This window comes from Choloepus didactylus, chromosome 21 (assembly GCF_015220235.1).
Source record: "Choloepus didactylus isolate mChoDid1 chromosome 21, mChoDid1.pri, whole genome shotgun sequence".
In the NCBI taxonomy this organism is placed as follows: Eukaryota; Metazoa; Chordata; class Mammalia; order Pilosa; family Megalonychidae; genus Choloepus; species Choloepus didactylus.
Genome location: NC_051327.1, coordinates 31,174,306 through 31,190,582, shown reverse-complemented (window position 1 = coordinate 31,190,582; position 16,277 = coordinate 31,174,306). Strand labels below are relative to the sequence as shown.

The 16,277-nt window shown below is 49.4% G+C and overlaps 1 protein-coding gene across 1 annotated transcript in view; it reads right to left on the bottom strand.

Annotated features, from left to right (window-relative positions):
* The window catches only part of C21H16orf96 (chromosome 21 C16orf96 homolog), a 70,632-nt gene that overhangs the window by 4,165 nt on the left and 50,190 nt on the right, over window positions 1-16,277 (bottom strand). Inside the window, exons 10-17 of the mRNA XM_037813801.1 lie at window positions 12,174-12,248; window positions 11,613-11,777; window positions 6,468-6,586; window positions 5,741-5,783; window positions 5,121-5,146; window positions 2,045-2,137; window positions 532-712; window positions 271-373 (exon numbers count right to left, since the gene is read on the bottom strand). Coding sequence (XP_037669729.1) covers window positions 271-373; window positions 532-712; window positions 2,045-2,137; window positions 5,121-5,146; window positions 5,741-5,783; window positions 6,468-6,586; window positions 11,613-11,777; window positions 12,174-12,248 — 805 coding nt within the window. The remainder of the gene's footprint in view (window positions 1-270; window positions 374-531; window positions 713-2,044; window positions 2,138-5,120; window positions 5,147-5,740; window positions 5,784-6,467; window positions 6,587-11,612; window positions 11,778-12,173; window positions 12,249-16,277) is intronic.

Sequence of the window (16,277 nt, the reverse complement as noted above, 5' to 3'; positions counted from 1 at the left end):
ACGATGACCCTCGTCTTCCGGTTATTCACTTACACCTGCCTCCCACTCACATGGAGGCCCTGGGCTCGTCCCACCTGTTCTGCTCCCGCTGTCTCCCAGCACCCGGCCGGGGGCCTGGCACGTAGTAGGGGTACATTTTGGGGAGTGACTCCATGGGGGTTCCCAGGGAGGGATGGCGCCGGCTCCGGGCCCTGCCCTCCTCCCATGACCCTGCCCTGCAGAGCCAGGATCCCCGGGCTGGGGGTGGCCGGGGGGCCCGATGCCCCTCACCTGGCAGCTCCTTCTCCACGCTGGCCACAGGCTGCATCCCCTCCTGGTTGCTCATTCGGCCTTTGTACAGGATCCCGTCCACGCCCAGGATGTCCACCTCGGCCTGTGGGATGGTCCGGTCTCCAATCAGGGCCTCCCACTCCCTCCGGGGCCACCTGCCTCCCCCCCCACGGGGCCCAGCTCCGAGCCTCCCACCACCCGGGCCAAGTCCCTCCCTTGCAGCGGGGCCCGGAACCACGCGGAGGCTGCAGCTGGACCCACCGTGTCATAGTCGAGCAGCTCGGGGTCCCCGTAGGGATAGAGTGTTGACAGGTTGTATGACTTGAGCTTGAGGCCGGCGTCATTTCGGGGGCCATCGCCCCAGTCCTGAGGGGGTCTCAGGGAGTCCAGGCTCTCCTCCTGGTCCCCCAAGTTCTGAAGCTGCTGCAGCCGCTGCTGTTCCCTGGGGCATGTGGGGGGTCAGCAGCCACCTGGAGCCCACCAACTCCCCAGAGACGCCTCGGGCTATGCCCAAGGGCCTGGCCAGAAGACAGGGAAGACTGGAATTCAGCTTGTGCTTGACTGCAGCTGGGAAACCTGGACCTGACGTGTGGATTCAGGCGTTCGGAGTTGGGGACGGGAAAAAATCAAGACACATTTCCCCAGACCCCAGCCACGCCACGGAACATGATCTGGCTGCCAAAGACATGCTGTTGGTCTTGAGAAGGAATCAGGTGAGAGAGGAAGGCAGAGGCCGCTTGGCATCCTCCACACCCGGCTAGAGGCCCCCACTGGGCTAGATTCTGGGTGGACCCAGGAGCCCAGGGATGTCGGGATGTCGAGGGGTGGAACTGGCTTCAGGCGCAGGGCTAGAGCCCCTGCTGGATATGGCCGCAGCTGGAGTTCCTCAGCGTCTGTATAGAGGCCGGCGCTGCCATTTGTCAGCTGCGCCCTTGGGACCAGGCTGCTCAACTACCCTGAGCCTCAGTCTCTTCAGCTGTGAAATGGGCATGATGCTCGCTTGCACCCACCTCTCCGGGGTCAAGCCCGTCAAAGCATTTGGCAAGGGGCCTGCTGGGCCATGGTCAGGGCCATGGAGGGGGGACGGCCACTGCTGGTTCCTCCTCTGTGAGGCAGGTACAGTCATCCCAGCCCACAGGGGGTGATGAGACTCAAAGGAGAAACCCTCCTGCTAGGGCACCCACCAGTTCTTGGCCCAACATAGGCATCCAGTCAGTATGTCAGGGTCTCCCCTCCAGGGTCACCTCATTTGTCTGCCGCCCAAGCCACCTCTGGGAACATCTCTACTAGGGGTTGGATTGTATCCCCTAAAAAGCCAAGCTCAGATCCCAACTCCCAGTCCTCTGAATGTAATCTTATTTGGAAATGGAATCTCTGGAGATGTGATTAGTTAAAATGAGGCTGAACCAGATCAAGGTGGGCCATAAGCCTATAAGACTGGTGACCTTATAAGAAGGGGGAGGAGACGCAGACAGACAGATGCTAGAAGGCAGCCATGTGACCACAGAGACAGACTGGAGCCCAAGGACTACCAGCAAACCACTGGAAGCTGGGAAGAGCAAGGCACGAGTCTCCCCCGGAGATTTCAGACTTCGGCCTCGGAACCGTGAGACAATACCCTTCTGTTTGAAACCACCCAGGCTGTGGTGCTTTGCACGGCAGCCCAGGAGACTAAAGCTGTCCCCTTGCAGATGGTCAGCCACTGCCCAGGACAGGTCTCCGCAGGAAGAGGCTCCTGGAGTCTGGGGTGGTCCCCGCCCTGCGGCCCCCTCACCTCATGTGCTGCCGCTGCAGGTACTCGTAGCTGTTGGCGCTGGTGGGCCGCAGCCGTGACAGCAGGTGGGCTTTGCGGATGGTGATGAGGTGTCTGCAGGAGGACAAGACAGTGGCCCCAGCTAGGCAGGGGGTGCACGTGGCAGGAGAGGCTCAAGCCCTCACCTCCTCCAAGGTGCCCTCCTCCTGGAGGAAGGAGGACAGACCTCGGGGTACGCCCACCCTCCAGCGGGGCTTCCCCTCCAGAATCGTCCACCAACAGGGCACCGTGCCAGGGTTCTGAGGAGCCTTGGTTAAACTGGAAACTTCATACAACACTTGTGCACGGACATTCATAGCAGCATATTCACAGCAGCCAAAAGTGGAAGCAACCCGAGTGTCCATTATTGGATGAACAGACAGACAAAATGTGTCCATCCATACAAAGGAATGTTATTCAGCCACACAAACGAATAAAGTTCTAATACATGGGACAATGTAGAAGAATCTTGAAAACTTATTCTGAGTGAAATAAGCAAGATACAAAAAGGACAACTGTTGTATGATTCTACTTTTGTGACATTTCTAGAATAAGCCAATTCATAGAGACAGAAAGTAGATTAGAGGTTACCAGGGCTGGGGAAGGGCAAAGGGAGAGCCACTGCTTAATGGACACAGAGTTTCTGTTTGGGGTGGTGAGAAAGTTTTGGTAATGGATGGTGATGGCAGCACAATATTGTGAATGTCATCAGTGCCACCGAATTGCACACTTGATGGTTACAATGGGAAATTTTGTCTTACAGATATGTTACCACAATAAAAATTTAATAAAAACTGCAATTAAAAAAAAAAAGAACAAGTTTTTAAATGTTAAAAGCAAACCCATAGCGCCTATAGAGATGGAACACAGATTAGTGATTACCAGGGGCCGGGGAGGGGGAGGGATAGGGAGTGGCTATTAACGGGTACAGGGTTTCCTTTTGGGGTGATGAAAATGTTTTGGAGCGAGATAGAAGTGATGGCACCACAGTGCAAATGTACAAAATGCCACTGAATTGTTCATTTTAACATCCTTATTTTTATCTTATGTGAATTTTGACTTAATACAATTTTAAAATAAAAAAACAAAAAAAAACTTATTAGCCTCCCAGGTTGCTGTAATTGTTCTACATCTTGATGTAAGTGGCGGTTACACAGGTACAGACACGTGTAAATATTCCATGAACCGTACAATTAAAATTTGTGTACTTAACTGTGTGTTTGTGAAGCCACAATAGAATTTTAAATTAATACATATTGACTGTCAAAATGTTGGAAAGCATTGAAAGGCACAAAGAACCAACAGAGCATGTAACCAGATGACAAACATTTTGATATGTGTTCTTTTCCCGCACTTCTGTTTTTTTTTTTTTAACAAACATAGGATCACAATCGATGTACTACTTTGAAACCTGCTGTGCTAGTTTGAATGTGTTATGTCCCCCAGAAAAAGCCATGTTCTTTGATGCAATCTTGTGGGGCAGACATTTTAGTGCTGATTAGATTGGAATCCTTTGAGTGTTTCCATGGAGATGTGTCCCACCCAACTGTGGGTGATGACTCTAACTGGATAATTTCCATGGAGGTATGGCCCCACCCATTCAGCACTATATAAGCTCAGACAGAAGGAGCAAGCTGCTACAGCCAAGAGGGACACTTTGAAGAAAGCACAGGAGCCGCAGATGAAAGACATTCTGAAGATGGCCATTGGAAGCAGACTCTTGCTCCAGAGAAGCTGAGAGAGGACAAATACCCCAAGTGCAACTAAGAGTGACATTTTTGAGGAACTGCAGCCTAGAGAGGAACGTCCTGGGAGAAAGCCATTTTGAAACCAGAACTTTGGAGCAGACGCCAGCCACGTGCCTTCCCAGCTAACAGAGGTTCCCCAGACACCACTGGCCATCCTCTGTGAAGGTACCTGATTGCTGATGCGTTACCTTGGACACTTTATGGCCTTAAGACTGTAACTGTGTAACCAAATAAACCCCTTTTATAAAAGTCAATCCATTTCTGGTGTTTTGCATCCTGGCAGCATTAGCAAACTAGAACACCTGCTTTTTTCATTTAACTAATTGCAAACATTATTTCCAGTCATGAAATACTCCCCCACAACAGCACTATCCTATAGGATGGCCAATGGCCAGGCATGGCTATTTACATTTAAGTGAACTAAAATAAAATGTAAAATTCAGTTCCTCAGTCGCAATGACCACATTTCAGGGGCTCGCCAGGCCCGTGGACACGTGGCTACTGCCCTGGATGGCAGACAGTGAGCACTTCTGCCAACATGGAGCCCTGTGCTCTTCCGAGTATGATTTATAGTGGCTGATGCTGTAACTGAGAAGTTAGGATTTAAGGACTGATGACGATTACTGAATCATTGTATAGATATTCCTTTTTACTTTCTGATACATTAGAGTAGACAGAGGGAAATATCTGAAACCTGAACTGTGATCCAACTGCCTTGATGTCTGATAATGATTGTATAGCCTCTCTTTACCTTGTGCCTTGCGACTGTAAAAACCTTGTGACTAACCTTCACTTGTATCCATTTATCCAGTTTTTCGACTTCAAAGTCTTATGATCACTAAAGACAGCCCCTAATGTTTATTAACAAAGAGTTTTGGGTCAGCCCAGAATTAACCCACCCCAAGTCCAAAGTTATCTTGATAACTGAAGCTGAATCTAACCAAAATGGGCCTGTGTGACATGCACAGTAGCTTAGACTTTAACCTATAAGTCACTTATACTTCATTATAATACTAAAAATCACACCCATCATATTAACATCACCATTTTCTTACATATGTTCTGTGACTAAGCGTGTAATCAATCTGCACATCTGATAATTAGATCACCTTTAATTACATAATCTGGGGCCAATGTGCTCATTATCTTAAAACCTGCCCATCTTTTGATGCTTTAAAACTGTCAGAATTACTGCAATTTGGGGAGACAGATTTTGGACTGTCAGGCCATCTGCTCTCCTGCTTCATGCTTAGCAATAAAACTTTCTCTCTCTGAAACCCGGTGTCTCAGGAATTGGTAAAAGAATCCACTGCCTTGGTCCGGTAACAACTGGTAACTGCTGGACCTTGGGTTACCTCCAATTTTTTTACTATTATAAATAAAGCTGCAAGCAGACATCAGTGTTTGAAAGAAAAGTTCTGGATGTCACCCCAAAGCCCCTGCATGGCCAGGAGCTGGCCTGGGCTGCTCGCCAGGGCCCAGCTGGCACCGCCGAGGCTGTGGGCACTGCCAAGGCCCTGGCGTTCCTCCCGTGGGCAACGCAAAACGAAACTTTTCAGTTACTAACGGTAAGTGCAAGGGAGTTCACCAAAGTTCTGCTTCCCCCGCGATGACGGCGTCCCTTCCCTTTTGGGGGTTGGTGCAGCCCCGGGTCCATAGCGGGCACCAGGGAGGGTTGGCCAGAGGGGAACGGACTTCCCGGGAGATGCCCCCGGCCCTGGGAATCCCTCGGAGTTGGGAACAAATGCAATGACGTGTGCAGAATGACGTCCGCAGATGTATGTGTAAGTGACGGGACGTCTACAGAACCACGCACACGGACGCGCACGCAGCGGCCCCCGCAGACGCCCCGCGAGCGCAGCGGGGTCGGCGCGGCGGGGGAGGGTCCCGGGGAGCAGCGCCCCCTGGCGGGACACTGCGGGGTACTCACGGGCCGGTCGCAGGAGATGCATTTCACCCGCTCGAACAGTTTCCTGCAAGGCGTCCAGCTCCGTCAGCTCGGCAGCTGTGGCAGCCCCCCGCCCCACCCCCAGACCCCAGGCAGGGCTAGGTGGGGACGGGGGTGCAGGTCTGTCCACGCCAAGACTCCCTCCACCCGGCCCAGCTCAGCAACTCGGGCTCCTGCTTACCCCTCATCTGGGGTCTCAAGGGGCAGAGGTGGGGATAAAAGTGCTTATGGTTTATGTCCCTGCCCCAAAACCAAGGGTAGTCTTTGATATCAGGGGCTTCTGGAAGATTTCCTGCAGGGTGAGCATTGGGGGAGGGTGAGGGGTTATCTGAGGATGGACCCCTTCCCTCACAGTTGCGTGGGGTGCCGCCTGGGTGGGGGTCAGGGGTCTCTACAGCCTTGCACAACCCCTCTGCTATGAGCCTAGGTGTCCTCATCTGTGGCAAATGGGCTTTGGGGCAGACCCCCTCCCAGAACCCCTTCCCCCAGCCAGATCAGAGTGACCACCTCGGGCAGTGACCTGTGTGACCCTCTGCACTCTCAGCCCCATCCCTGCTTCTCCCCCTGCCCCGAGATGGGAAAGCCCCTCCCCCCAATCCTCCTTCCCAGAATCCCCGGGATGCCCTCATTTCCTTCCTGGAGAGAGAGCCCCCAGCCCCAGGGAGCTGACCCCTCCTCAGATGGGGCCCTGGGGGCCCCGTGCATTCACTTCCTAAAGCCTGCAGCACTGTCTGGGTCAAATCGGAGGCCCTCGATCAGCAGTTTCCTGACAATTTTCCAGACCTCTTCCATTTCTTTCTTCACGGGATCCAGATCACTCTGGACTAGCTGCCAACAGTCAAAGGGGAGAAAAGAGAATCCAGTCAACTGCCTCATCCTGGGAAAGGATTTACAGTGTCCTACAAAGTTATGCAGAGTATAACAAGATCAAAACAAAACAAAGTGAGGTAGTCAAGGAAAGGGAAAATGGTAAAGCTTGGGTTGAGGCTCTTACCCCTAATACATGCTAGGCCTCATTGCTGGGGGGAGCTGCAAAGTGGAGCTTCCCAGCAGCCAAGGCAAAGAAATACCATTGGTTACTGACTCCAAACCCACAGTTCAATTCCAGCCCCAGAGGTCCAAGAAACATTTCTCCCAATGATCTCCATTTACCTGACATCCAAGCATTCTATCCGCAATTACTGAGCGTCTGCTAAGCACTGTACTGACTTCCCCAAATCTCTCTGGTAACACACACAGAGATTCTCACTTCCAATTAGGGACTTTTCCACAGTTGGGTGCCTTCACCAACCAGAGGGATTTGTTTGCTGGGCCCCTGGGGCAAGGCAGCCTCCTCCCTCTCCCCTGCACATGGGGCTGGCTTCGTGGCCAGGCCACCTGTGCAGACCCACAGTGCCCCACACTCAGAAAGGCCCCAGCTTAGTTTAATGTGCTGCTGTCGCCATCTTGAAATTCTTGGTGATTTTATCTTTGAAATTGTGTATTGTAAGTGGAGTCCGATGAGACAACTGGAGTGGCTTCAAGCCCACCCGCATTGCCAGCAACTGGCCTGGGCCCCTAGCATGCACATGCCTCGGGGAAGTGGGGGTGTTTGTGGGGGGACAGTGAGGGAGTGGCTGAGCGGGAGGACCCCAGACTGGGACCCAGATAGGCAGCAGCACAGCAGAAGGGGCAGTGGTGGCAGAGGGGAAGGGGTCGCTCATCCATCCCCAGGCTCAGAAATAGAAATTAAATGGAAAGAATGGTCACATTTCATGGAAGAGAACACTATTTTCCTGTAAAGCTTTGGACAAACCAGTTATTAATTTTAAAATTAATTTTTCCTTGCATTTGAAGATATAGCAATAAAATGCATGAACATTTTAAATTATATAGAAATCATGATGCCACTTTCAACTTAGCAAAATGTTTTCAAGGTTCATCCATGTTGTAACATGTAAACTACTTCATTCCTTTCTATGGCTGAATAATATTCCATTGTATAGATAGACCATATTTTATTTATCCATTCATCCACTGATGGACATTAGGGTTGTTTCTACTTTTTGGCTATTAGGAATTCTGCTGCTATGGACATCTGTGTACAAGTTTGTGTGTGGACATCTGTTTTCATTTCTTTTGGGTACATACCTAGGAGTGGAATTGCTGGGGAATATGGTAACTCCATGTATAACCTTTTGAGAAAATGCCAGCCTGTTTTCCAAAGTGGGACTTGTGAGTTTTTAGGAAGTGATGCTTCCAGTGCCCGGATTATGGTCTCTAAATACCACTTCCCAGTACAAGGAACTAAGGCTCCATAGAGAAATGGCTGCTTTGGGTCTGAGGAAGGGAATGTTCGAGGTGAGCTTGTAACATCCTCTCAGAAAGCAAGGAAGCTATCCAAGACTAGAGTGTCAAGTCAAAAGGACTTGGAAACCACCATAAGTATGTGCATGTGCCTATATTTATATAGATATATATTTTTTCCTTGAACCATTTACAGACGTCAAGTTCCATCACCCCTACAAAAAGTGAAACACAGAATTACCGTATGAACCAGCAATTCCACTCCTGACTACATACCCAAAAGAACAGAAAGCAGGGACTCACACACATACTTGTACTCCAGTGTTCACAGCAGCAGTATTTCCAATAGCCAAAAGGTCAAGACAACCCAAATATCCATCAACAGATGAATGGATAAACACAACATGGTCCTTTCATGACATCCAGAAAAAGGAATGGCTTTCTTGTACAGGCTACAACATGGATGAATCTTGAAGACATTATGCTGAGTGAGAGAAGCCAGACACAAAAATTTACGCCCTAAATACGTAAGCACATGTCTCCAAAGAACAAAGACATTCTCCTATAGGATCACCACACAATGGAAAATTTAGCATTAATACCACACTATTATTTACTATGCAGTCGATATTCACATTTCCCCAGCTGCCCAAATAATGTCTTCATAGCTGTTTTATTTAATTCAGAGTAGAATCAAAGACCATGAACCACATTGAGTTGTCACATCTCTCTGGTATTCTTAACCTGAAGTTGTTTCCCAGTTTATTTTTGCTTCCATGGCAACCTACAAAGCACCCTTGACAAAGATGTTAACCTGGATCTGATCAAGACTTTAGAGCTAACTTCCAAAGTACAGAAAACTCTGGAATAGATGCAAAAATTAAATGACACCAAGAGGAAGCAAGGAGACAAATCCGAGAGGTGGGGTATTCTACAGAAGAGCTGACCTGTTGTTCTTCAATAACTCAGTGGCAGAGGGGAGAAATGGGAATGAAAGGACTGTTCCAAATGAAAAGAGTCTCAAGAACCAAACAATCAAATGCAACAACACATGGTGAGACTGTGTTTCCTGGTTCAATCAAGCCAACTCCAAACATGGGTTGGGAATTAGATCAAAAAAGGAATTACTGTTAATTTTTTAGATGTAATAACCATATGGTGGTTATGTATGAAAAGTGTCCTCATCTTTTAGAAATAATTACTAAAAATTTTATGGGTTAAATGTCATGATTTCTGTAACTTAAAAAAAATACCTCATAAAAAGGAAGCAAATATGGCAGCATGATCATAATAAACCCAGGTGGCAGGCAAATGGGGGTTAATTATACCACTTCTCTACATGTTTGAAATGTTTCCTAATAAAAAGTTTGTTGCTGTTGTTGTTTTAAGTGAATCTACACTCATTTCTTTTCTTTCTTCTTTTTCTTTGTTGTGGTAAAATTCACAAAACAAAATTAACCATTAACCACTTAAAAGTGTGCAATTCAGCGGTGTTTAGTGCACTCACATTGTGCAGCCTCCACCTCTCTCTATCTGGTTCCAGGAATTTTCATCACCCCAGACAGGAGCCTGGTACCCATCAGCAGGCGCGCCCGTTCCCCGGGAGCCATCACGCTGCTGCCACCGACTCCCTGATTTGCCTATTCCGGAGGTTTCATCAAACGGGTTCACACACTACGTGGCCCTTTGCTTCTGGCTTTATTCACTCAACATAACCTTCTTGAAGTCCTTCCGCCACTGCTTTTCTTTTCATTCCCTCTAAGCCTTGGCCTCAGGCGGAAGCCGTGGGCACCTTGATTACACTGTCAGACGGCCTCACCCCCAGGCAGAGGTCAGCCCAGAGAGGCCGCGGCTCAAGGGCCAGCCTTCTGGAGAAAGGGCTCGGCAGAGGCTGCAAATGCCCCCATCCTGGGACGCCTGGGCCTGGGGTGCACTGGGACACTCCCAGCCCCCTCCTTCCTTTGGCTTCCTGTATTCTTGGAGAGAACTAGTGGAGCCTCCACACTGGTCATCCTGCCCTCATGTCCACTCCTGCTCCTCCAGTCCATTCTCCAGCCAGCCACCAAGGGATCTTCCCAAAACACAACTGCAGTGCTTGGTGGCTCCCAGCCACCCTGGGAGGACAGACTCACATCTGGGGCGTTTGGCAAACCCTCCCATCTTTGGCCTCCTTCTGCGTCACCACAGTGGCCTTCTCTTCCTTCTGAAACCTGGCCGGCTCCCTCCTACCCCTGGGCCTTTGCAGGTGCTATTTCCCTCTGCTGGGAATGCTTTGAGGCTGCGCTGTCACGTATGGGAGCCACGAGCCACAGGTGGCCACAGAAGTGCCCTTGAAATGCAGGGGTCCGATTGAGAAGTGCTGGGAAGTGTAAAATGCACGCCGGCTCCCATAGACGTGGTGTGAAACCAAGAATGTAAATTATCACAGTAATTTTTAATATTCATTCCACGTTGAGATGATAATATTTTGGAAATTTTGGGTTAAATAAAAGTTATGACTAAAGTCATCTGCACCTGCTTCTTTGTACTTGTTTACTGTGGCTTTTCAGAAAATTTAAAATTCTGTACATGGCTCCCGTTCTCTTTCTGTTGGGCAGGGCTGCTCTGGTGCTGCCTTCTCCACCACACCTGCCATCCGTTGCCCAGCTAACTTCTTATTTAGCTTCTTTAGATTTCTCTGTCTCCGTGAGGGCTGGGTATCATCCCTGTTTTTGTTCATCAGTATCTCCCCAGTGCGGTGAGCATCCAATACATATGTGATACGAATAAAGCCCATTTCACAGAAGGGAAAACTAAAGCTCAGTGAGTTGACATAACTTGTCTTGGGGCTCACTGCCGGTCGTGGTGGAGCTGGGCCGCCAACCCGGAGCTGCCTGATTCCAAACCCACGCTCTTTCGGCCATGCCAGCCACACCAGTTGTGGGAACCAGGCTGCACCATAATTGTTGGGCTGACTGTTAAAAATGGAGGCAGGGGCAGTGACTCCCTCAGCAACACTGCCCCAGGGTCTGGCCCATCAAAGGTGGTCAGAAAATGATGAGTGATTGGATGAATGAATGAATGAATGAATGAACTGTATGGCCCTTGAGCAGAGCCCTGCCTCCACTCCATCATATCTCCTCGCCTGCCCGAGCCGGCCCCCAATAACATCTTTTGCTATTTCCACCCTCGTGGAGTCCCCTCCCACACAGAACAAAGCTGACTTGTGTAACCAACAGGAGATTGCAGAATGATGGCCTGTGACTTCAGCAGCTAAGTCTCTGAGATGCCTTGCTCTAGGGGAAGCCAGCTGCCACGTGGCGAGGACCCCCAAGCAGCCTGACCTACCACCAGCCCCATGGTGGGCCTCTTGGAAGGGGGTCCTGTGGCCGCAAACCTTCCAATGCCTGCAGCCCCAACCAACAGCTTGACTGCAACCCCAGGGGAGACCCTGAGCCAGATGAGCCAGCAAAGCCACTTCCAAATGCCCGACCCTCAGAAACTGTAAGATAATAAATATTTGTGGTTTGAAGCTGCTAAATTTGGGGGTAATTTGTTACGCAGCAAGAGACAGTAAAGGGGAGCTCACCTTGGTGCTCAGTTCCCTATTCAGCTGCTCCACAGAATTCTTCCAGCTGCACTCGTTGTCTGTGAACTTGAACAGCAAGCCCTGAATCGTCTCGTTCAGCTCCATCGCCGTCGTCTTCAGGTCGGCCCAGCTTGCCTTGCCTGCCAGGGCGCTCCGGTCGGCTTTCTAGAGAGAGGGGGAGCTCGAGGAGGCAGGGCTGCTGGAGGGGGACAGGGCGAAGCTGGGGGAGAGCAGACCCCTTGGGAAAATTTTTTCTAAGTTCAACCTTGGGGTCTGTGTTGGCTCAAATACAACCTTGACAGCCAAGCCAACGTTTTCCTTTGGCACGTGGTTGTTAAGCCTACATAGCAAAGTGTCACCATAACAAAGTGAATGCAGGAGTTGTTGGGAAAACGTTTGAGAATTTACCTCAACCTTTCTATATGAACAAAAGCCAGAGGAAATTCCGAAAGGCTCTCTCTCTGGCTTTGCCTTTGGCTGGATGTTTCCGTTTCTCTGGGTGGGAGAGCTCGGGCTCAGAACGGGGTAACGGGGAAGAAAGAAGAACCTCTCTTTACTCACCTCCTTCAACTCCTGCTCCATCACTTTTTTATCCACCTTGTTCATTTCTATTTTTTTAATCTGAGCCTGGATATTCTGAGAACAGAAGAAAAGGCATGTCAGCCACCCTTGGAAGCCCTGAGGCCAACAGCTGCCTCCCACCGCCACTCTTGCCCTGTGCTGGGAAGGGGCAGTGAGGCCAGGTGGACAGTGGGCAGGTGGCTCAGAGGTCAATGGGTGTCCGGATCGGGAGGGAAGGGAAGTGGGACTTGGGATGAGCTGTCCTCTCAGAGGTGGTACCATAGAAACTTTGCCTTACAGGAAGACAGACAAGAGGAAGGAAAGCACAAATCAGGACTGATGATTTGGCTCCCAAGATGTTTAAGGCAAACTCACTTCTTCTGGTCTATACCGGGTTCCAGCGAGAATACCATTCTATTCATTTACTGAGCCCATGCCAGACACTCTTGGCCCAAGTGTCAGGGGAACCCCCACCCGATGAGCTGACTCCACGAAGAACAAACCCCACCCTTCTTTCTGCTTACTAGATCGTTATAGGCAGTATTATGGCCCCCACCACAAATATATGTTCAAGTTTTCATTCCTGGTCCCAGGAATGTGATCCTATTTGGAAGTAGGGTTTTTTGTGTTTTTTTTTTTTTTGCACACTGGTGTGCATAGCAGCATTGTTCACAATTGCCAAGAGATGGAAACAACCCAAGCATCCCTCAACAGACGAATGGACAAACAGAATGTGGCACATACACACGATGCATCACCACGCAGCAGCAAGAAGGAATGAGGTCCTGAAACATACAACAACATGGATGGACCCTGAAGACATGAGGCTGCGCGAAACAAGCCAGTCACAAAAGGAGAGACACTGCATGTCACAACCGCTGTGAACTCGCCGAACAATGCAAAACCAGTGTCCCACATGTGGACTGTAGGGGACCCAGAGACAGACAGAAGCCCATGAAGCGGAAATGACAACCCAATACGTACAGACACAACAATGAGGGCAAACTCAAGGGCACGGGAATGGAAGGGGCTATCGTGGTGGACGCAGGGTCTTTAAAGACGTGATCAGCTAAGATGAGGTCCAATTGGAGTCTACTGGGCGACTGGTATCTTCCTAAGAAGAGAAACTTGGACAAACGGACAAGACACAGGGGCGAGGCCACATGATGACAGAGGCAGAGATGGAACAATGAGCCTAGAAGCCACGTCACACTGAGGATGTCCGGCTGCCACAAGAAGCGGGAAGAGGCCGGGAAGGACGCTCTCTGTGGGTTTCAGAGGGAGCCCAGCCCTGTCAGCACCTCGATGCCAGGCTCTTAGCCTCCAAAACCATGAGACGACAGATTTCTGTTGTTTTAAGCCAAGTTTGTGGGACGTTGCTAGGCAGCCCTGGGAAATTAAGACACGGAAGCTCCCCATGAAAGGAGCTGCAGCCAAGCTGCTTGGTAAGAACTTCACACCCAAGGAGCCAGAAACTGGCCTCTAGCCGGCACCTGGCTGCCCGGAATCAACACCACATTTCACAGCCTCCCCTGCAGCCAGGCGTGACCACTAGGATGTCAATGGAAGTGGGTGGGTGTCTTTAAAGTGCCAGGACATGCCCTTCTTTATCCTCCCTCCTCTTTGCTGCAGGCTGGGATGCAAGGTTAGTAGCTGGCACACCAGCAGTCACCTTGGACCATGAGATGACCTTGTGAATGGAAATAAAAGAGCAGAACAAGAGAAAAAGGAACTTGGGTCTCTGTCACCATGGAGCTCCGTGTTAGCTCTGGACAGACCATCTCTGAATTTCTCCAATATGAGAGAGAAACACATTTATATTTTGTGTAAGTCAGTAATTTGGGGGTTTTATGTCATTCAAAGTTGAACCTAATTCTGATTAATGCAAAGCTCCATCCCACCCACCCTGCCCCACGGGTGGGTCCCAAGGTCTAGAATGGGAGGTGGAGCTGTGCAAAGAGGCTCCTGCCTTGGCTTCAGGTCTAGCTGCCTCCTCCAATCCAACATTAACAGTGAGCTCAGGCCTTTGGGAGTTATCAAGCCCAATGTTAATTCTTAGATCTCCATTAGATCTTTATGCATATTCTCTACTAGCTAAAATCTAGACATGATGAGTGGTGATTAGTCAGGACCCTCTAACTTCCAATGCCAAGTTCACTGGTTAAGAGGCAGGATCGGGATTCAAACCCATGCCTATCTTACTTCAAAGCCTGTGGTTAGTCCCACAATACTGGACCACCCCCCAGCAGGGCCAGCTCAGGCTGGTTTCCCTGCCTGGGTCCGTTTCCTCCTTTTTAAAATGGTGTGAATTCCACTCCTCTTCCAGAGATATTAAGGGGACTAAAAATTGCATCTATAATGTTCTTAGCATTTAGTTAGCATGTAATATACACTAGCTGTTGATCTTTTCCTGCACCATCAGATGAATATAATAGTTTGTCCCAAGAATGATTTTGGAATGCACCATCAGCTTTATAAAAGGCCACTTGTCCACTTGCAAAGGGAAAATAATGTTTTCCATAGACTAAACAAGAAAGAATTCCATCTTCATGTAGTTTTCTGCTGTGTTCTTGGTGGGAAACAGTCTTAGAAACCCACCAGGGGCTCTAAACCCTCACCCTTGTTGACGGTGTTTCCTTCTTGTCCACAGTGAGGCTTCCAAAAGTGATTATGCCCTCAGAGGCCTCGGAAAAGGGCCCTGAGAGCTCAGCGGGCTTTGTTGGAGGCTGGGCTGCTGTCCGAAGAGCTCTGTCTCTTTGGATCCTGCCTGCCTCGGAGACTTGGCTCAGGCCGCACCGTGCCCGTGAGTGCCGCTGGGCTCAACTGCCACTGCCTTCCATTTCTCTCCTGACAACCGTCACCTAAACCTGGGCTTCAAGGACAGTGGCTACCCCTGGACCAGTGTCCTGTGGCTGCTGTACCAATGACCACACACTGGGCAGCTTAAACCCACAGACGATTATTCCCTCAGTTCTGTGAATGTTTTGGGAAAGGAAAACCGTGAATAATGGATTAATATCTAAAAATTCATTTCTCCCTAGTTTAAGTCATGAATTAAATTTCAATCAAAACAGCAAGGTGGGGTTTCTACTTGCTGTATGGTCAAGTAAACTCCTGGACATGACTCTCCTGCAAAACCTCTCCAGTCTGGAATAAACACACACATACAGACAAAGTCTCACACACACTCACACTCACACAAATTCACACACTTGTGATCACCCACACACAAAATAACCTGATGGCACTGGAGAGTGAACAAAACCAGCAGACTGTGGAGAGTCAGCACGTGAGAGAAGAGAATCAGCACAGGGTGAGTCATATGCTTTTTTTTTTAAAAAAAAAAAAAAAACTAAGGTGAAATTTACGTGACATAAATTAATCATTTTAAAGTGAACAATCCAGTGGCATTTGGTACATCCACCATGCTGTGCAACTATCGCCTTATTAGTTCCAAAACATTTTCATCACCCCAAAAGGAAACCCCACACCCACTAGCAGTCACTCTCCATTCTCCCCCAGCCCCCAGCAACCACTGATCCACCTTCTGTCTATGGATCTGCCTATTCTAGAATCATACAACACTTGCCTTTTTACATCTGGCTTCTCACACTGAGTGTAAATGTTCAAGGCTCATCCATGTTGTAGCATGTATCAGCACGATGCTCCTTTTATGGCTGAATAATTTTCCGTTGTGTAGATAGACTGAGTCATCTGCTCTTAAGGCTTCTAGCCACAGGTGGCACCTTATAGGTGCTGAAAGTGACAGAAAACTACAGGCTCTCCAGCCTCAAGAACCAGAAGTCAGGGTTTGGGGTAACCACAGATGTGAGAGGGGAAATCTTGGGAAGGACGGAGGTAGAGAGGGGGAACCCAATTTCTGTGTATACACTCAGCCTAAATCTCTAGCAGACCCCTGCCTCGGTGAAACAAACCCCAGCTAAGGATGAAAGAGCTGAACTGAGATTTGAGCTGCTCCCCAAGAAAGAGTTTGCAGTTTGAGTCCAACAGCGGCATCCATTGCCTGCTAAAACATAACAAAATACAACAAATGAATAAACAAACAACACACGCTCTTCAGATGAATGGAACAGAATCCAGTTT